This window comes from Acomys russatus, chromosome 25 (assembly GCF_903995435.1).
Source record: "Acomys russatus chromosome 25, mAcoRus1.1, whole genome shotgun sequence".
In the NCBI taxonomy this organism is placed as follows: Eukaryota; Metazoa; Chordata; class Mammalia; order Rodentia; family Muridae; genus Acomys; species Acomys russatus.
Window position 1 is genome coordinate 13,550,913 of NC_067161.1, and position 22,088 is coordinate 13,573,000.

General features: G+C 46.8%; 1 protein-coding gene across 4 annotated transcripts in view; it reads left to right on the forward strand.

Annotated features, from left to right (window-relative positions):
• The first annotated feature begins 6,758 nt into the window (after positions 1-6,758).
• Positions 6,759-22,088, forward strand: part of Nprl3 (NPR3 like, GATOR1 complex subunit) — a 37,336-nt gene continuing 22,006 nt past the window's right edge. Inside the window, exons 1-6 of one of the 4 annotated variants that reach the window (XM_051167359.1) lie at positions 6,843-7,009; positions 11,028-11,097; positions 14,610-14,648; positions 15,347-15,458; positions 18,098-18,227; positions 19,775-19,849. In XM_051167359.1, the coding sequence (XP_051023316.1) occupies positions 11,070-11,097; positions 14,610-14,648; positions 15,347-15,458; positions 18,098-18,227; positions 19,775-19,849 (384 nt within the window). In that variant the 5' untranslated portion in view covers positions 6,843-7,009; positions 11,028-11,069. Of the gene's footprint in view, positions 7,010-11,027; positions 11,098-14,609; positions 14,649-15,346; positions 15,459-18,097; positions 18,228-19,774; positions 19,850-22,088 lie in introns of all 4 variants that reach the window. The other 3 variants (XM_051167357.1, XM_051167360.1, XM_051167358.1) reach the window with 3 other exon arrangements.

Genomic DNA, 22,088 nt, shown 5'->3' on the forward strand with positions numbered 1-22,088 from the left:
ACTGTCAATTGTTGCAAAGGCTCGAAAGTCTTTATACATTCACCTCTTACACTGACTGTTTCCTGTGGATGTGTGCTTGCCTGGCGTGACTGTTTCCTGTGGATGTGTGCTTGCCTGGCGTGACTGTTTCCTGTGGATGTGTGCTTGCCTGGCGTGACTGTTTCCTGTGGATGTATGCTTGCCTGGCGTGTGTGAGGCTCTGAACTCAGCCCTCAGCTGGACATTCCCCTGCCTCATGCTAATTAGCTGTCACTTCTCTGTGTCTTGGCCAAGATGGAGCCTAATCATTAATTAGACACGTTTTCATTACATTTTACTTATTTATTGGGCCATGGCACACAACTGGAGGTCAGAGGACTTTGCAGAATCAGTGCTTGTCTTCTACTGTGTGGATTGTAGGAGTGGAACTCCATCATCAGGCTTCCTCAGCCATCTTGCTGGCCTGAATTAGCCATACTGTGATAGGGCAGTTTGTGGACTCTACTCATCTGGTTGATTGACGGATACATGTTTAGCCACATTGACACTGCCTTAATTGCCGTAACTTTATGATAAGGCCTAAAGTTGGGTAATATCCCAAAAAATGAGAGGAAAAAATTATTTACTAATTGATTTTTATTTATTTTATTTTATTTTTGGTTTTTTGAGACAGGGTTTCTCTTTGTAGCTTTGACTGTCCTGGACTCATTTGTAGACCAGGCTGACCTCGAACTCACAGGGATCAGCCGGCCTCTGCCTCCCGAGTGCTGGGATTAAAGGCATGTGCCACCATACCTTGCTAGTTCTGTCTTTTTAAATTTTATTTTAGAGATAGGGTTTTTCTGTGTAGCCTTGGCTGTCCTGGAATCACTTAACACAGGCTATTAAGACAGTTTTTTAGGCCTCTCTTGAAATCATCAGCCATAGCGTAACCAACTGCTGGTCTTCAGTCAGGGACATCACAGGAATATTACCAATCCTAACCTGAAGTGGAAACAACCCAAATGTTCTTTCTTCTCCTTTCCCCCACCCCCTTTTCCCACCACAACTCTGACAGGGTGTAGCCAGGGATGACCCTGAACTTCCGGTCCTTCTGCCTCTACCTCGAAGTGCTGGGGTTTCAAGCCTGTGCCACCTCAGTCATGTGGTGCTGGGGAATTGAGCCCAGGGCTTCCTGCATGCTAGGCAGGCACTCCCCCAGTTGAGCTACATCCCTAGCCCTGACAGGGGTATTTTCAAAGTTAGAAAAAACAAAACAAAACAACACAACAACAAACTGCTGGACTTTCCCCAAAAGATGGTCAATTTACATTTCCACTGATGGTGTGAGTGTCTCTCTTAAACAACTGAGTCTGCTGATCTTCCGGCTCCTTTAATTTAGCCTTTCTGGTTGGGAGGGCAGAGATTTCTCTTGTGGTTCCCATTTCATTTCATGGTGGTGAATCAGGCTGTGCCCTTTTCACAACTTCACTGGCTACCGGATTTCCTCTTTCTTTCTTTCTTTTTTCTTTTTTGGTCTTTTGAGACAGGGTTTCTCTGTGTAGCCTTGGCTGTCCTAGACTTGCTTTGTAGACCAGGCTGGCCTCTGCCTCCCAAATGCTGGGATTAAAGGCATGTACCACCACCGCCGGCCTTTTTTTTTTTTTTTAAAGACAAGAATTTTCCTGTGTAGCCTTGGCTGTCCTGAACTAGCTTTGTAGACTAGGCTGGCCTCAAACTCCCAGTGATCTGCCTGCCTCTGCTTCCTTGACTGCTGGGGTTACAGGTGAGTGCCATTGCTCCAAGCTGATTTCCTCTTTCTCAAGTATCTAAGTGATGCTTAGTTTCCTGTTGTGCTGGTCGTACTGATGTGTCAGAATTTGAAAAATATTCTGGATATAATTTCTTTATCAGTTTTACACGTTTTATCTCCTCCAACTCTGTAGTTTGTACTGTTTCTCCTAGTGCTGGAAATCAAAACTCAGTCCTAGCACATGCTGCTAAGTTGACACTCTACATTGAGATGTATCTCCAACCTGCCTCATTCTGATGAGTAATGGTGACAAGTTTGTAATTTTTTCCCCTCTGTGTAGACTTGGCTCTCTTGAAGCTTGCACTCTAAACCAGGCTGGCCTCGAACTCACATCAATCTGCCTGCCTCTGCCTCTTGAGTGCTGGAATTAAAGGTGTGCACCACCACTGCCTGGGCAAGTTTGTAATTTTAAACTAAAGAGTGGTGGCATACAATTGTAATACCATATACAGTATTGGAGGCTGAGGCAAGAGGGTTGCTGTGAGTTTGCAGTCAGGCTGAACTACACAGTGTTTTCCAGGCCAGCCTGGGTGACAGAGACCTTGCCCCAAAGAAGAAGACAAACATGACAAAAAGAAGTTGTAGTTTTAATGCAGTTAATTAGTGAATTTGTTGACTCCTTGGAAAAAAATGTCACATCCTTACATCTGAAATACTCTGAGGTTGGAAACAGCCTAGATGCCCATCTGTGTATGACAGACAAATTATAATTATGATATTTCTGTATAATGAGATACTTTGCAGCCATAAAAATAAAGTGATACATGCTGCAACATGGGTAGACCTTGAAAACATCATATAAAGCAAGAGAAACAGACTCAGAAAGCTATGCATTATGACAGCAAACATTTGGATCAGGGAGATCCTTAAAGAGAGCACACTACACTTATCAGCCTGGGGAGTTGGGGAGAGGGAAGGGTGCTTATAGGGTGATCACTTTTTGAGGTGTACACTGCTGAAATGTTATGCAGCGATGATGATGATGTTTTTCCAGACAGGATTTCTCTGTGTAGCCTTGGCTGTTCTGGACTTATTTTTGTATTTAAAATAAAGTTTAAGCTGGGCATGGTGGCATATGCCTTTAGTCTCAGCGCTCGGGAGGCAGAGGCAGGCGGATTTCTGTGAGTTTGAGACCAGCCTAGTCTACAAAGAGAGTCCACACCAACCAAGGCTACACACTTTAATTTTTACTATTTTTGGGGGGAGGGGCACTGTTCCATGCTATGGTGCATGTATGGAGGTCAGAGTACAACCTGTGGGAATAGCCTCTCTCCTACCTTGTTTCCTGGGATTGAACTCAGGTTGTCAGACTTGGAGGCAAGCACATTTACCCATAAGCTATCCAAGTTAGCTAACTGGTTCATTTCTGTTTTGTTTGCTTTTTTGAGTTGAGGTCTTGCTATGTAGATCAAGCTCCCCTGGAACTTTTTGCTATGCAGCCCACACTGGTGTTGAACTTGCAACATTTGCAACAATCCTGTCTTTGCCTCCTGAGTGTTACAGGCATGTACCACAATGTCTGGCAACTTTTTGTTTTTTGTTTTGTTTTTCAAGATGAGGCTTCTCTGCGTAGCCTTGGCTCTCCTGGAACTCACTTTGTAGACCTGGCTGGCCTTGAACTCACAGAGATCCCCCTGCCTCTGCCTCCCAAGAGCTGGGATTACAGACCTTTCCTACCACGCCAGACCTTTATGGTTTTTTTGTTTTTGTTTTGGTGGGGGTGGAGGGGGCAGACAGGGTTTTGAATATTTAGATCTGGGTGAATTTGAGCTTCTGATTCTCCAGTCTCAAATCCGGCCAGAATATAAAATATGTAAAATAAAGCAAAAATAAAGAGTAGCGGGTGTGGTGGCACACACCTTTAATCCCAGCACTCAGGAGGCAGAGGTAGGTGGATCTCTGAGTTCGAGAGGCCAGCCTGGTCTACAGTGAGTTCCAGGGTAGACAGGACTATGTAGAGAGACCCTGTTTCAAAACAAAACAAAACAAACAAAGAATAAAAGCATGTTTAAATGTCAGGATTAAGCCAGGTGGTGGTGGTACCCATTTTTAATCCCAGCACTCAGGAGCAGAGGCAGGCAGATGTCTGAGTTTGAGGCCAGGCTGGCCTACATAGTAAGTTTCAGGACAGCCAGGGCTATACAGAGAAACCCTGTCTCTAAAAAGCAACAAACAAACAAACAAACAAAAAAAGCCCCTTACAAACATTTGTTGGGGCTGGAGAGATGACTCAACGGTTAAGAGCACTGCCTGGTCGTCGAGAGGACCTGAGTTCAATTCCCAGGACCCTTATGACTGTAACTCCAGTTCCAGGGCATCCAACACCCTTACACAGGCACACATGCAGGCAAAACATCAATGCACATAAAAAAAAATAAATCTTTTATTAAAAAAAGAAGTCAGGATTAAGAGAGATTCTAAGCACATTTTTAAAAGCTTAGCAGTGACCTCCTGTGTATTTGACAACAGTCTGTACTGGATTCCTTCGGGGGACATTTATTAAGTGCTTTCTAAGTTCCTCACATGGCACCACACTCTTTTTGTGTTGAGCCTTCAACCCTCATAGCTACTCCTCAGGGTAGTTCTATCATCACTGGAGTTTTGTTGTTGCTTTGGTTTTTCTAGACAGGGTTTCTCTGTGCAGTCGTGACTGTCTTGGACTTGCTTTGTAGACTAGGCTGGCCTCAAACTCACAGTGATTTGCCTGCCTCTACCTCCCTGATGCTGGGATTAAAGGTGTGCACCACCACGTCCAGTTTGGATTTATTTTATTTTACTTTTTTAAGTTAAGGAGCTAGAAGCTCAGGGAGGTTATAAAAGGTGACCACCATTCCAACGGAGGAGGGAACTAGCTGAATGGTTTGCTGTGGACTGGGTGCTGACTGGGTGGGGGCCATTCTTGGTCTTCCAGCAGTGGACACCAAGATCCCGGACACGAAGAGCCTGGACCCACGCAGGGTCCGGGATACCAGAGCTGCTGAAATAGTCAGAACTGCAAGCTTCGGGCACATCTTGAACTTGGCTGAGATGAGGTAGAAGGCCAGGCCCAGGGTCTGTAGATTCCCCTCCCCACAAGAAAGGTGACTGTGAGAGGGCAAGTTAACCTTGTTGGCTCAGTTCCCCCACTTCCGCCACTCAGCCCCCACTTCAGCGTTCTGGAGTGTCATCTCCAGCCACAGGATTCAGGACACGGTAGAGAGTTTATGATTATTCCTGTCGCTCTTGTAAGCATGTGGCTCTTTCCTGGAGAGGCAGGAACACCCAGTGGAGAAGGTGGCTCCCAGATAGTGTCTGTGAGCCCCACCCAGCCCACTGGCTGACCAAATGACAGGACTGATAAGGCATTCATAATGCTCTCCTACTCAGCCCAAGAGAGACTCTGGGGGTGGGGGCTATGGGGTGGGGGTGGGGATTAGGGGGTGGGAATGGGGGCAAGGGTCCAAGGGTCCAGTTTCCCAACGACTACTTCTTCTATAGAGGAGAGTTTGAATCCACACTGTTTACATTTGGAATGAGGACTTACATCTGTGGGACTCGAGTAGCAGAGCGGAAGCTACTCCCTGCAGAGCCGAGGCGGGTCCCAGTGCTTCACTGAACAGTTTTAAACTCTGCTTCTGGTGGGGAACCTGGGGTCCACAGTGAAGCCCACTGGTCCACAGGCCACAGTGCGACCATAAATTGTGCTTTCTGTATTAGCCGATGGTGTTTCTTAGCTATGATGTGGACAGCGTGGGGGTTGAGGAGGTCTGTAGGCTGGGATCTGGCAGTGTCCCTGTACTTAATCGTTATTTCCCGTTTTTTGAGTTAGTGGTGGCAGAAAAGGCTGAAGCCAGGGCCTTGTGCATGAGGACCAAGTGCTTACTAAGCAGCATCTCTTACCTTTTAGAGAAGGTCTCCCAGGATTGAGACCTTCTTGCGTGCTGGTGTTAACGTCCTGTCCTGCATCCTCAGTCTCCCTCGTAGCTGGAAACAGAGGTTTCCACCACCAAGACTGCCTGTCGCTATTAATGCCACAGAAGAGCAAACTGTGAACGGTCCTGTGAAGGTTGCTGGCAAAAAGTGGGTCCTAAGATCATAGCTGGGGGGAAAGATGGGGTTCCTTCCTTTAGGCCCTGCCTATCCCAGAGATGACCACTGGGGTCCAAGGCCTGGCTAATGGACTAGCACAATGGCCAGGGAAGTAAGAGGAAAGCCTGGACCACGGTCCTTCCTGGGCCCCTGTCCACTCCGCAGTCTCCGTAGGAAGGTCCCACGACTTCTTTTAGCCATCCCCAGGAACTTGGCTTCCCCTCCCAGCCTCACTTCCCCTTCCTACTCCTGACTCCTAATTTTCATTCCAGGGACCCCCTCGCTGGGACACACGGTAGACGTCCATTATTTTCTGTGACAGTCAGAACACACAAAACTGGGAAAAGGCTTGCAAAATGAGTCAGTGAGTATCACCCCTTTCACATAACACATCCATAACACAAAGGGCAAATACTGGCAAATAATCAAATGATACGTTCTCTCTGAGTAATAGCTGAAAAAAAAAAAAAAGTAATTATCTTTTTAAATTTTGGAAACAAAAGAAATTAACACTTAGTTTTTTAAAATTTATTTTTATTTTATTTATTTATTTATTTATTTTTGGTTTTTCGAGACAGGGTTTCTCTGTGTAGCCTTGGCTGTCCTGGACTCGCTTTGTAGACCAGGCTGGCCTCGAACTCACAGTCATCCACCTGTCTCCGCCTTCCAAGTGCTGGGATTATAAGGCGTGCGCCACCAAGCCCGGGTGGTTCGTTATTTTCATGTAATGCACAAGCTGTTACGAATCCAACCACCGCACCTGTCCTCCCAGTTTCAAGTTTATACTCTCTGGTCAAAGCAAGTGTATGACTTTAAACTACGTTGAAGCTCCTTTAGAGAGCCACTGCTGCTCAGGGCAGATGTCGCGCCTGCGCGTTCGGCCATTCGGGCCTGCGCAGAGGCTGTGTAGCTGTGCCAGGCACCGGCGAAGTCTCGCGAGATTGAATGTCGGGGACGCGGAGGCGGCTTCCTCAGTGTCCCTTCGCGCCGGGCTCCTACCTTTAGTCTCCGCGGTCCCCTCCCCAGTTCCCCTCAGGCCCACGCCCCGCAGGATGGGGGACAATACTAGCCCCATCAGCGTGATCCTGGTGAGCTCGGGCAGCAGGGGCAATAAGCTGCTCTTCAGGTACCCCTTCCAGAGGAGCCAGGAGCATCCCGCGTCCCAGACAAGTAAGTGGCGCCTGGCGGCCACCCGCGCTGCCCGCGAGTGCACAGTGCGGAGGAGGAGAAGGAGGAGGAGGAGGAAAGGGGCGGCTGCTCGACTCCGGACTGTCCAGCCTAGCAAACAGTTTGAAACTACATAAGAATTCCCTGCTCGAGCAGTGGTGCACATCTGTAACCCCAGCGCCTGGGAGGCCATGAGCCCAAGGCCAGCCTTTTCTCCTAACAGAAAAAAAAAAAAAAAAAAAAAAAAAAAGAAGACACTAGATTTTACACACACAGACACGAATTTAAAAATCATTTTAGAATATAGGAATTGCTCCGGCACTCGGCAGGCAGAGGCAGGCGGATCATTGTGAGTTCGAGGCCAGCCTGGTCTACAAAAGCGAGTCCAGGACAGCCAAGGCTAACACAGAGAGACCCTGTCTGGAAAAACAAAACAAAAAAAATATGAATTGCTGTAAGGGCTGAAGTTGCCTTGAATTCAGTTTCTTGTCCTCTGCGGGTAAAACCACTCACCATTTTGATAATCAGCTCTCCTGTACATAAACTCCGAAAGTGTATCCACTGTAAAATAAAATACTGCGTCGCCCCCAGCCCCCTCAACGAATCGCAGGAAGATTGTGTTGCGTCACTGCCGTGAAGCCTCTTGGATTTACCGAGCACATCCTCTGTAGTTGCAGCACACTGCTGCATGACAAGAACGTAGTCTTGCACTGGGTGGACATTATTCTTAAAGCTTGGTGATATCATACAAAAATGAAATTGGTATTATACTCTCAGCACCCCCAGCGTTATCCCCCCACTTTACCATTTTCCTGAACCTTCTGTGTATACACAAGCATAAGCACACGTTATGAACTAGGTACAAGTGGAAATACACTGTTGGCCCATTTTCTTTTCTTTCTTTTTTCTTTTTTTAGACAAAGTTTCTCTGCATAGTCCTGGCTATCCTGGATAGTCCTGGCTATCCTGGAGTTCACTCTGTAGACCAGGCTGGCCTTGAATTCAGAGATACACCTGCCTCTGCCTCCCCAGTGCTGGGATTAAAGGCGTGCACCAGCACCGTCCAGGCCTGTTTGCATATTTTCATTTGTACTTTATGTCTGTGTCTTGAATACAGAATCAATTTATGGAGAGGCCTGGCCTTTTTTTTTTTTTTTTTAAATGGCTGCAGCAAATTCCATGAGATGAGTGTACATGATTATTCATCTGGCCCGCTATAAGGAGTTTTTGTTTTTTGTTTTTTTCAGTCTTTTGGGGGCTGGGCAGATGGTTAAGCAGATAAGCCTAATTGCTCTGCAAGCTTGAGGGCCTCAGTTGGAACCCCCAGCACCTTTGTGAAAAGCCTTGGCGTGACTGTGGTACCGGAACTCCATCGTCCAGTGATAGAGATGGGCTGTTCCTGAGAGCTCCCTGGCCGGCCAGCCTAGCCTAAAGGGTAGGGTGCTGATTCTGTGAGACACCCTGTCTCAAGGCAGTAAGGTGTTGTTAAAGGAAGGCACTTGACATTTTGCTCCGTCCTCCGCCTGCGCTTATAGGTCACATGCCCATGCCCTCCTACCCCAACGCCCCCCATCAACAAATCCCCCACAAACTACCCATGTCCTTTCTGGGTGTTATCCTTTTGTAGAACAGCTGTAAGGAACGAACCCTGAGTCATGCGGTTGAGTCTGCGGGCTGACAGTCATGTTCTGAACAGATTGATTTTCGGTCACGACAAGAAGCTGTATCTTGGTTAGTTTTATTGTCTTATTGAGAACAAGCTTGCTTTTCTTATCCCAGAGCCATTTGGATTTACGCTTCAGAGAATCCATGCCCTATGCCTGATTTTCTGTTTAAATGTTAATTTTTCCTTATAGATTGAAAGAGTTATTTATATATTTCAGCTGAAGAGTGAGAGTTTTGGACTAGGAGTGGTGGTGTATGCCTTCAGTCCTAGCACTCTGGATGCAGAGGCAGACGCATAGCTCAGCCTGGTGTACATGGTGAGTCTAGATTAGGCAGCGCCACATGGCAAGATCCTGTCTCCCAAAGAAAGTTTTTTTTTTTTTTGTTACAGTGGTAGCCAGTTTGCTGTTTCTATGTCGTTTTTGCCAGAATTTTGATTTTTATGGTGTCAGGTTTTCAGTCTCTTATGGTTTCTAAGTTTTATTATCTGTAAGGCCTTCTGCTCTGCTAGATGATGAAGAAGATGATGTTATTTTGGTGGGTTTTGTTGTTGTTGTTGTTGTTTTGGTTTGGTTTGGTTTTTTGAAACAGGATTTCTCTGTTTAGCTTTGGCTGTCCTGGAACTCTCTTTGTAGACCAGTATGGCCTCGAACTCACAGCGATCCACCTGCCTCTACCTCCCTAGTGCTGTGATTAAAGGCATGCACCACGCCCAGCCGTTATTTTGGTGTTTTGAATCAGAATTTAACTCTGTATTCCAGGCTGGCTGGGAATTTACCATGTAAACTAGACTATCCTTAAGCTAATGGCACCTACCTTCGCTTTGCTCCTGCCGAGATCGATTGTAAGTGAGCACCACGGGGCCCTGCTTTTTCTAGATTTTTTTCTTTTTCTTTTTCAGTTTTTCAAGACAGAGTTTCTCTGTGTAGCCCTGGCTGTCCTGGACTCACTTTGTAGACCAGGCTGGCCTCAAACTCACAGAGATCTGCCTGCCTCTGCCTCCCGAGTGAGTGCTGGGATTAAAGGTGTGCACCACTACTGCCTGATGTAGCCAGTGCTCTTAACAGCCCCTATTTTTTATTTTTATTATTTTTTGAGACAGTGTCTCATGATGTTGGCCCTGGCTGGCCTAGAGCTCCTTATGTTGAGCATACTACCTTCAAACTCACATACATCTGTCTGCCTCTGCCTCCTGAAAACTGAGATTAAAAAAAGGCGCATTCCACCACATCTGACTATTTCTTAATTTTTAATAAATGTTTTCTATATATATTGTATTTATATATGAAATGTATATTGGGTCATATATATATAGTTATATATATGTGTTATACTTTGGGTTTGGCTTTTCCCTATATATATTAACATATATATGTAATATGTGTATTTGCCTGTGCAAGCATGTGTGGAGGCCACAGATTGACATTGGAATGTTTTTCCCAATTACTTCATTGCTTATTTTTTTTAGAATAGGTTCACACTGAACCTGGAGAGTAATGTTTTATCTAGGCTGGAGGCCTTGCGATTCACCGGTCTGTAACACACAGCACTAGGGCTATAGGTACATGCTGCCACACCTGGAGTTTTTTGTGGGTACTGGGATCCAAACTCAGGTTTTCATACTTGCACAGTAGGCACTTTGCCCACAGAGCTGTCTCCTTAGCCCCGGTTCTTGGTTTTTGAGACGGGGTCTCTCTCTATACAGTCTTGGCTGACCTGGAGCATGCCATGTAGATCCAGGCTGGACTTGCAGCCATCTTTCTGCCCCTGCTTCCTGAGTGCTGAGGTTACGGGCATGAGCATCACAGCTGGCCATCACATGGCTTTAAACCGTAGTGTTCCAGTAGGGAATTGTCAGTGTGTGTGAAGGATATAGGATGTACATTCACCGCCACACACTGAGGGTGTTTATGTGCATATCTCCCATAGTAGAGTTATGTATATAGACATTCTTTTGTGAGAAAATTAACATCCATAACTGGGCATGGGGGCCCACATCTGTAATCCCAACACTGTAATCTCCAACATTTATAAGATGATTGGGAGTTCAGGTCTAGCCTCAGCTATATAGAGGTTGAGGCCTGCTCTGGCCATATGGTGAGATCCTGTCTCAACCCCCTCCTCTAGACACTAGCAAAACCATTTCCCCACATTGGCATAAGATCTCAGTAATGCTTGATGTTCTGTATCAGACTTCCTTCATTCTGCCTAATATTTTCAAGATGTATGAATGTTTGTTCCTGTTTGTAGCTGAATAATAATGTAGACAACGGAAGCTGTGGGCGTCGATTGCCCCACGGTCCTGTGTGTGGAGCGATGCTCCTGTCTTAGCCGTGCCTCTTTTGCCTTCACTCAGATAAACCACGGAGCAGATACGCTGTCAACAACACGGCTGAACATGTTGATGACCAGGATGGTGACTCCAGGTAAGGCTCAGCAGTCATTCTAGGCAGGAGGCTGGTTCTCTCCCTAGGCCTGGGCAGAGCTCTACCCTCCTGTTGACCCAGATGTTGTTCCTCTGAGAAATGGGATGCCCTTTTCCAGGTAGTGAGTGCCCTAGGTCATAAAGAGCTGGGGTTCACTGCTTGTCCCCGACTTGCTCAGATTTTAGCCCGTGCACCAGCTGTGGCCAGTGTGTTGGTAAAAGAGTCAGAGGATGGATAAGGCATGGCCACGTGCTACATTTCTCTCCTGGCAGATTTCTTTGGTGTGCTCAGACCTGCTTCCTTAGCGCATGCCCAGTAGTCAGAGGCTGGTGTTTCAGACACAGTGCAGCCTGGCATTGTGGGAGCTGGGCCTGCCATGACTCAGGACACTCCTTTAGGCCTGGATGGGAGGCAAGCCCTGCTCCTCCCTGTGTTTGCTCCTCTGTGTCTAGGAGGACTGCCAAGGTCCACATTCATAAGCATCACTCTGCCCTTATGCATAGGCCTGGATAAAGGAGAGAAGATTGTGATTTCCTTGCCTGGATCTCCTGAAACATAGACAGGGCCTGTGTGAGGTAAAAGATAGGGCTTCCAGCAGGGTGGTGATACGCCTTTAATCTCAGAACTCACTCAGGAGGCAGAGGCATGAGGATCTTTATAAGTTCCAGGTCAGCCTGATCTATAGAGCCAGTTCCAGGCCAGCCAAGGCTACACAGAAAAACCCTGTCTTAGAAACAAAACAAAACAACAACAAAAACAAAAAGATAGGGCTTCTCTCCCAGGAGAAGGCCACTGGCACGCCACACTGGATCTTTGCTATTGAGTCAGCGCCGTTTCCTGTCAGTTTTTTGAGGAGGCATATCCACCACTGTGATTGACAGTGCCAAAAGTCTGTAGGGGGGTTTGTTTGTTTTTGTTTTATTTTCTTTCATTTTAGTTTTTGTGGCACGGTTTCCGGATGACCTATGTGTAGCTGAGGATGACCTTGAACTTCTGATCGTCCTCCTCTACCTCTCAGGTGCTGGGATGACAGTCACCTCCTGATAGGTATTCTCCACTGATGAAATGAGCCGATTTAAGCAGTTAAAGTATAAAGGCAGGTTTATTGGGGTCAGCTCTCAGGTAGGCTCACTGGTCCCAAGGAATGGGGGGCGTGCAGGGAAGTTGCTAAGCAAAAGGAGACAGAAAAGCAGGGTGGGGGGGTAGGAGGGAGGGAGGGAAAGAGAGAGAGACACACAGAGAGAGAACACAACCAAATGTCTTGATTATATAGTGAAGATCCTTTGGGGAGAAGAAGTCCATCCCCTGGGCTTAGAGAGTTCAGGTAGGGACTGAGGAATCCTAGGAGGACATGGCCGCCAGGTAGCTTTGGTACTTATTTAAAGGCACCTTAGCTGCTTGTCCCAGGTCTGAATCCCAGCACCTCCTGCCAAGATTCACAGGAGTGGAGGCTTTGAACAATCTCCCCCACACTCCCACCCCCTATTTTTTCAAGACAGGGTTTCTCTATGTAGCCTTGGCTATACTGGACTCCCTTTGAAGACCAGGCTGGCCTTGAACTCGCAGAAATCCACCTGCCTCGGCTTCCCAAGTGCTGGGATTAAAGGCGTGCACCACCATACCCTGGCTAGTCCTGAAACTATCTGTAGACCAGGCTGACCTCAAACTCACAGAGATCCATCTGCCCTTGCCTCCAGAATGCTGGCCTTCAAAGGCCAGCATGCCACCATGCCAGGCTTTGACAACAGCATCTAATACCCGAAGTTGAATTTCAGAGACTTAGAAAGATGTTTTCCAGGGACCCATTTCAGTATTTAGCGTAATAAAAAGAGAAAACCTTGGAAAGAGAGTACTTTTGTCTAAGTTCTTTAGCTGAACTTGAGAATCGCTTTATTTGGTAAAATTTCAACGTTATATCATCTGCTGACCCCTGTCCCCATGATTACAAGATGAAGTTCTCTGCCAGGCCCTGGCCCCTCCTGACTCTCCAGCTCAGAGCTGCAGCAAAACCCACTGTCTTCCTCGACTATTCCCAAAGGTGCTTTCCTGTCTGGAACCTGCAGGATACTCTCCTTGTCAGCTTCCCTGGTGGAAACTCAGCTGAGTGGGGTTGCCTGCCTTTGTAATCAAGGACCAGAGCTGTAGTTCCCAGTCAGGATCACAGACACTGGCCAGTGCGACTATTTACACAGCACTCCATAAACTAGGCATGGTGAATTCCTGTAATCCTAGAATTTTAGAGTTGGAGGCAAGTGGGTGAGAAGATAAATCCTTGGTTATACAGTGGATTTGAGGTTAACCTCGGATATGGGAGACCCTGTCTCAGAAAAAACAAAACCAAACAGTCAACAAATAAACATTTCTCCAGGCGTGGTGGTGCATTCCTGTAATCCCAGTACTCAGGAGGCAGAGGCAGGCAGGAGTTTGAGGCCAGCATGGTCTACAATGTGAGTCCAGGACAGCCAAGGCTACACAGAGAAACCCTGTCTTCAAAAAACCAAACAGCTCTGAATTTAAAATAGTAAAAAAGAATCCAGCTCTGTAGTGCCTCCTCACTTCAGCTGCTCAGTGGCTACTGGATTATATATGCACACTTTGGAATGTACTCATCCCGGTAAAAGTTCTGTAGGTTGGCCCGCTACGACTTGTCTAGTTGTGGGAGATAATGCTGAGTGAGGCTTGAGTTGCCAGGATGCTGAGTGAGGCTACTACACAGCCCATCCTTTGGTGCTTCGTAATCTGATGAGCTTAAGTCGGGAGCTGCAGGGAAGGTCTCCTTCGTTATGTATGTCTCTTACATGAGTCTTTGCCCATGTGTTTCTTAGTGAGAGCAAGCTGGACAGGGAGCCACACTGGGTCGTGCAGGTATGCAGCTTTCCATGCTCGCTTGGAAAGCAGCATGTTCTAGAATCAAATGTTCATCACAAGAACATAAAATATTAAACTACTAAAGACCTAAGTCAGATAGTGCAGAAGCCCCATTGTTGTGGCAAAAGTGTGCTTGGTTCTGCTGTGACCTCACCAACTGGGGTAAGGTGGGTAAGGTCAGGGAGGTCAGTGTGCAGGTGGTCCACGATGTTTCAGGATCTGGGCTGGAGGATGCTCACATGACACTGTAGTTCAGAAGGCTTTCCTGTCTGGGCATCTTTCTTTGTTTACATACATAGAAGAAACTGACTCTTGGGACACTTGTCACAGGTGTCCAGCTAAGTCTTGTGGCACTAGGGTCTGGTCTGCTGATGCCCTAGACTCTGAACAGTGAATCTCATTCTCTCCTGGCCCATAGTTATGTGTGAGAATTGGAGCTTTAGTGAGAAAAACCCCTTGGTAAGTGTTCATCTGGGGTGCGTATGTCTTCTTTCTCGTCCGGTAAGTCGCATCATTCAACTGATACTCGATAGTGGTGCTTCTGCTAGACTTTAATGTTGATTTTATAGAACAGCCTTGTAACCTTTCGTGGTTTTAAAGAAAGAGTGTTTTGTTTGGTCTTGATGGTCCTGTTCCCATTTCAGCAAGCCATGTCCTCCAACCGATGAGCAATTGGTTGCAGGGTAAGACCAAGATCTCTGCACCCTTTCCTGTCCTAATTCTGCTGCCTTCTCTTCTTGTAATTGTGCTTACGGCCTAATTTCTCTCAGTGTTGAAGGATGACTACTAACGAGGAGCATAGGCCCTAGCTTGGAACCCTCCCTGCCTCTCAAGAGCCCAGATTTCCCCCAGCCTCTGCCCTTTTCCCACCCAGAATTATTTAGCTATTTCACATCCCCTAAGAACCTAAAGCATGGTTGGTTGGCACCAGAGAGATTTCTGGACCAGGTGCGCTGGGCAGACCTCAAGTAGGAACTAGAAGGTCGGTGATGTTGGGCCAAGACGTGTGGGTTTCTCATCTCCCTTTCATTGCTCCTTGGCTTCAGTGTTGAGAGAGGGACAGACAGACAGACAGACAGACGTATTAACAGTAATTGAGTATTCAGTTAGATATTCAGGATTAGATGGAACTGAATATACCAAGTAGTGGCAAAAATGTCTCCATGAAGGTGACATGGAGCTTTTGTCGTCTGCACTGTCTGGTCCCCTGCAGTGCATCCTGTGGGCCATGGATGTCCATCCAGTATGTGTGAGCTCCCATCAACTGGCAGATTGAGAGGCTGGAGGGAGGACTAAGTGGTTAAGGGCACGTGCTCTTGCAGAAAACATGGGTTCGGTTCCCAGCACCCACATGGCAGCTCACAACTGTCCGTAATTTCAGTTCCAGGGGATCCAGTGCCCTCTTCATGGCCTTCTTCCATGGACCTCAGATACACACCTGGTGCACATACATACATGCAGGAAAAAACATTCATGCATATTAAAAAGAAAAGGTAGGTTGAGGGTGTAGAGTTGAGCTCCTTTCCCATTTCTCTCCCTCTCTGTTTTTGGGTAGCCCTACTCCAGGATGTTTTTATATAAAATAGAATCCTGGAGCCAGGCATGGTGGTGCACATCTGTAATTCCAGCACTCAGAGAAGCAGAGGCAGGTGGATCTCTGAGGTTGAGGCCAGCCTGGTCTACAGAGAGTATCCAGGACAGAGAAACCCTGTTTTGAAAAACCAAGATAAAATAAAATAAATGGAATCCTGGCCTGGTTTTCAACTGGGCTGTTATATCTTCCTAAATTTGTTTTTCTTGGGTGTTGAAGTTATAAGTTTTTAGTTTTTGTAGCAGCTGTTCTATTGTCTTATATTACATTTACCAGGTTTTCAAAGGATTTTTGTAAATTTTGGAAACAATGAACATTGTCCCTTATAATTTGCTAAGTGTAATTTCCTGATCTCATCATGACTTTGTCTTTGTGCACATTACATCGTCAAACACTGTGCAAAGCCACAGCTCATCATAAACATGGAATGTTAAGAGGTGGCATGCTCATATTAACAGGGTGGCCAGCTACACAGGGACTTCCTAGGCCAACCGTTTAAGGCATATGGCTTAGCTTCAACAGCACACGCCCTTCTCTGTGGGGTGTTCCTTCAAGGGCATGTTTGGATTTTGCTGTTTAAGGACGGAAGCTGGGACACTGCTGCTTGCCTTGGGGCGTCCCGTGGCCCGACCCGAAGCCTGTCCGTGGCTTTTTGTGACAGAGCAGGATTTTCTAGTAGAGATTTTTTTACTATAAGGGAGAAGTGTTCTGGAGTGGCTGAGGTCATTTTCCATCTGCTCCTTTTATGTATTAAGTCCTTGGATGGTAGGATGTCAGATGCTGTTTGTTTAGATGTGATGTGAAATGTTGGCTAGATCAGAGCCCAAGTGTTTGGTATGGTTTTAGTATCCTGAGCCTTCTGATCAATGTGCCCTTCAGACAGGTGGATAGGGCAGAAAGCTATATAGATTTTTTTTTTTTTTTTTTGAAGAAAACCTATAAAATGCCCTAGTCTGAGATGCTGGAGTCTTCCATATCTGTTCCAGGAAAGGAGGGACTAAAGACTTGGCTCCATGTCCTGCAGGTCCCAGAATGTCAGTGAGAAGACTAGTTCTAGAAGGTTTGGCCAGAGCGTCATTGTAGAGGACAAGGACACCCCTTGTGAGCAGTTCTCTGCATCTGGTTTATTTGGAGGCCCAGAAGCCCTATGGCAGCCAGGGGATCCTGCTAGTTGTGCAGGAAGCCAGTGAAAGCCCTCCAGGCCCAGCAGCCTGGAGCTTTCTCACTGCCATGGGTAGATGTGGGAGAATGCACAGCTGCTTGCCTTGCATGTTGCCCATAGCCAGGCTTCTGTCCATCCTGCCTCCAGGTCACTGGCCCTTCAGCCCTGCTTTGTGGAGGGTGGCCTGCAATGAATGCCTCATTAGGCACATTTATGTAAATGCCATTTGCTGCTTTGGAGTTGGGCCACAGCAGCTGTTTGAAGCTGACCTTCTTTTTTCATCAGGCAGTGGAGGAGTTATGATGTTAGTCTATCTCCCTTCCCCCAACTGAGAATGCCTCCAGAAAAAACAAGATTAATGTCCCACCATGGAATATTTGTCCCAGATAGTCTCTTTCAGGACTGTAAGGGTCTCCCCGCCCAGGGCAGATGATGATTCTGGTAGTGCTGGAGCAGTCTTCCCCAGACCACCCTATCTAGATAGTAGAAAGCTTTTCTTAGTAGATAGGTGACCATAGGTGCTCTCCCCCTTCAGGGCCAGATCAGAAACAGTGGCTGTGTGTCTACAGCGGAGGCCCTTAGTCCCTGGCCTCTGAGATAAGAGGCAACGGCAGGCTCCAGTGCACTCCTCCCCGCAGGCAACTCACTTATCCAGGTCTGCCAGATGGGGAGGACTAGGTTTGTGAATAGGGCGAGAGATGTACAGATGCCTGTTGGAAAGGGTGATCTTGCACAATGACACCCTAGCCATTTGCACTTCCCCATGACACTTCTTTCTGTGCATCCCATGTTCCTATAACACAGTGTGTCTGCATGCCTTGTACAAATTCCTTCAGTGAGAACTGGGAGGTTTAAGTGTTCAGGATAAGGGAAGGACTGAGCAGCCATGCTGAAAGGAATGTAGTTAGCATATAGCATGCATTATTGAGCTCTGTCCCCTAGACCTTTTTGTGGCCCTCTTGTGGGGGGACTGGGGTCACAGAGGTTGAGAGGTACAGTTCCACAAACCACAGTGCAGTAAGGAGAGGCCCCTCTGCCTGTGAGCCTCATGAGCGGCTCCTGAGGGCAGTGCCAGCCCAGCTGATCCTCCTTTTAAATGCAAACTGCAGCTGTTTCTCTTCTAATTTCATACAGCATGCAAGAAATGACAGCATGTGCCTCAGCCTGTGCTTCTCCTGCCTTCTACCTGTAATTCTGGTGATTTCACATCCCTACCTTGGGATTGCTGCAAGAGTCACTGATAGCAATGCCGCCCACTGGGGACAAAGTAGCTCCACAGAACTGCCATTTCCTAAGCCACTCCCCCTGTGTGGGTACCTGGGCACGGTGCTGTGATTTTCATTAATGCATTTCTACCCTACCTTTTAAAAAATTTTAAGGTTCTCGGATGTTATTTTGGCAACAATTTTGGCAACCAAGTCTGAAATGTGCGGCCAAAAATTTGAACTGAAGATTGATAATGTACGGTTTGTTGGGCACCCGACACTGCTGCAGCATGCTCTGGGGCAGGTACGGCCCTCCTCAGCAGGTAGGATTGTTTTAGGGTGGGTGGGCCTGGCTTCTGCCTCTGAGGGTCAGAACTGTACTGACACTGATGCTGCTGCGTGCCGTTGGGGCAGCAGACCCGCGGAGTTCCTGCCAAGTTGTGCTCCTTCCTGCATCCTGGGAATCCATCAGAGGGTGACTGCGAACTTGTCCCTAGGTCCTGTACTCCCTGCCAGTAGCTTGTCTTTTCATTCAGTGATAGATGGAACCCAAGGTCTTGCACATGCTGTGCAGTTGTTGGCCACTGAGCTACTCCCCAGCTCTCTGTTGCCAGCCTTTGATGACTACTGCATCTCTACTAATTGGCCTTTCCTCTTATATGTAGGGGATCTGCTTCCAGGGAAGGCAACAGAATGAGTTAACTAACAATTGTCTAACTTCTGAGCTTTCTAAAAAATGGTGCAGGCACTTCCTGTTACATGAGACTTTAACAGCCAACATACTTTAACAAGTATTATTGTATAAACTTTCTGTATATGTTCTCTGATGGATGAATATTTGGGTCCTGAGGAGTGTTAGCGTACATGAGAGTCAGTCAGCCCTTCGCATACAGGCAGGATCCATACGAGCATTACGTAGATTCAGAAGGGCTTCAGAATGCCATACCATCTAGAAATTGTCTAAAGAGCTGTACTGTGACTTGCAAGCTTCATCCATATGAGGGGCTGAGGCCACTGGAAATATATCAGCTCTTTGATAGTACCCTCCCTCCCTCCAGTGGTCTTTAATGATGGCTCTGTTCTGTCTATGAGTAAGGGGAGAGTTTATAGTCACTTACTGCAGAATTGGAGTGACAGGCAGGGATGGGTACATTTCCTGGGTGTTGCAGGGAGAACCGGGATCCAGGGTTCTAACTCCCTTTATAGGCAACACTTGTAATTAGGCTTGAAGAACTCATGCCTCTCAGAGTGGTACCTTTGAATGCTTTGGTGTTTGTGACTGTCGCTGCCTGGATGCCACAACTGGAAAAAGACAGGCTTGGCTGCCCCTTTTCATCAGGGTGCTCAGCACTGTTGTGTCCCTAAATATCCTGAGTACCTGCCAAGGCAGCAGGGGCATGGTTCTGGGCGCTTCATCCACTTGCATTCCTTTCTGTCTGTCACTTTGGGCATTGTCAGCTTGTTCAGTCAAGAGCCAGCCATTGTGCTCCGTCCATGTGTGTGACTGAGATGTTTGTATGGTGGTTGTCTGCTCTCTGAGAGAAAGCAGCTTCTCAAAGACTCTGAGGGTGTTTTCCTCTCATTTTACCATACTCTGGGGCCTTTCTCCATGCATGAAGTAAAATAGATATGAGCAACTTCCGTAGAAGGTCATGGCTCTCCGTTGGCCATGGTCTCACCCCTCTGATTCTAGTGTTGGGGCCTGAAGTAGGATCATTGTGAGTTCAACACCAGCTTGGATTCATAGTAAGTTGTAGGTCACCCAGCAGTTCATAGTGATACCCTGCCATAGACAGACAGACAGACAGGATGTCATATCCTTTGATTTATTAGAATTATGCTCTTTTACAGGTCTCCAAAACAGATCCATCTCCAAAGCGGGAAGCACCGACCATGATTCTTTTTAATGTGGTATTTGCACTGAGGGTGAGTGTTTGCACAGTGCTTAGATCAGGAAGGAGGCTCCGAGGGAGAAGAGCCAATGTCCAGAGTTTTCACTGACCCAGAGCTCATACTGTGGACATGCCACTTACCCTTTGGTGTGTGCAGGTGGAGGTTTTGCTCTCCTCCTCCAGCTTTTTTTTTTTTTTTATAAAATATATACATAGAAGAATATTTCCTTTATTAACAGTGGTAGCTAGGACCCAAGGCCTCTTGCATGTTGTACAAGCATTCTAAGCTATAGCCTTAGCCCTGACTGCTTCTTGTTTTAAAGTGTATGGTGACACACACTTCTAGTCCTAGCACTTGGGAGGCTGAGTCAGGGGAGTTGCCACAAAATTGAGGCTAGCCTGTGCCACAAAATGAGATTCTTCTCAAAAGCAAACAGACAGATGAGCATTGAGCTACAGCAGGTGGTGCCCTCCTGTAATTCCAGCACTCAGGGAGCTGAGGTAGGACAGTCAGGAGTTAATGGCCAGCTTTTGCCGTGGAGTGAATGTGAGGCCAGGCTGGCTACAGGAAACTCTATCTCAGTGCCTCATTACCCTTCAAAACAAGTATACAATTTAAGTCACAAATGACTGCTCACCTTTGGCTGTATAGTAAGACCTCAAATCACAAAACAATAAATGAAATGTACAATTAGTTATACCTGATACATTTATAATGTACCGTTGCCCTGTGTCATTCATCTTGTTCATTCCTGCTGTCTAGATTCCCATTTTATCCCTCTTAGCAGGAAAACCAGGAGGAGCCCAGGAGTGGTGTCTATGCCTCTGTATTTCAAAGCAAGTCCTAGGCCTCATGCCCATTGTTGTGTTTTGTTTTTGTTTATGTGCATGAGCACATGTGTCCAAGGCCAGAAGAGGAGTTAGATCCCTGGGAGCCGGAGATGCAGGCAGCTGTGCGCCACCTCATGGATGCTAGGAACAGAACTCAGGACCGCTGGAAGAACAGCAGTGCTTCTAACCACTGAGCCATCTCTCCAGCCCCTTGTTTCTGTTCTTTTGAGAACATTGGCTGGCCTGGAACTTGCTATATAGATCAGGCTAGACTGAAACTCACAGAAATCCACCTGCCTCTGCCTCCTGAGTGCTGGGATTAAAGGTGTGCACTACCATACTGCCTCTTGTTTCTCTTTTAGAAATGGTCTTGTATACCCCAGGCTGGATATGAACTCTTACGTATCTGGGATGATGTAGAACTCCTGATCCTCCTGCCTTCACCTCACAAAGTGCTAGGATTATATATAGGCAGGTACCTTATGCCTGTCATATGTCCATTCATTATTCCATTACAAGATATATCTATAAAATAATGGTTGGGCTGGAGAGATGGCTCAGAGGTTAAGAACAGTGACTGCTCTTCCAGAGGTCCTGAGTTCAATTCCCAGAAACCACATGATGCCTCCCAACCATCTACAATGTAATCGAATGCCCTCTTCTGGTGTGCTGGTGTACATGCAGGCAGAGCACTGTATATATAAAGATAAATAAATCTTTTTAAAAAGGTGGTTATTTTATACTGTAATACCTTTTTGAAGCTGACAAGAATTAACCATGATAAGTTGGTATTAACTAGTACCTGGTCCATTAGAGATTCCTGATTCAGAACATAGATTGTGAGCCAAGATGCAAACTGCATTCAGCGTGGTGGTATCTGTCCCTTCTAATCCCATCACGTTTTGCATATCTGGATGGTTTCATTGGGTAGACTGTCATACCTGCTTCCTGACTTTCTGTGTCTTATAGGCTGGAGGTTACTATGAAGGTGTGGTTATATTTGGGTATAAGCTTTTGGGAGGCAGAAAGTCCTCTGGCTGATGCTATAGTAACTTTGGTGCCTCTTCTTATTCTGTATTGTGAAAGTTCAGTTTGTGATAGTGTCACATAGCCCAGGCTGGCCTCAAACTTCATATGTAGATAAAACTTGATCCTTCCACCTCTGCCTCCCAAGTGATGGCATATAGGGGTAAGCTACCATACCTACCTACAAGGATGCTCTTTGTAGGCATTCGCGTTAAAGTCTGCCACATTCTAGGTGGTGGCTTTCTCAGCATGTCTCCTACATAGCCTTGGGTGCTGAAGGTGGCTTCCTCAGTATTAGCTTGTACAAACAAGACACAGCAGATGTTCCTTCAGAGCTTGTCATTGAGCCTTATGGTGGGGGAGGAGGTAAGACCACCTTGCACAAAGGGGACACTCAAACAGTTGGTCCCCAGCAC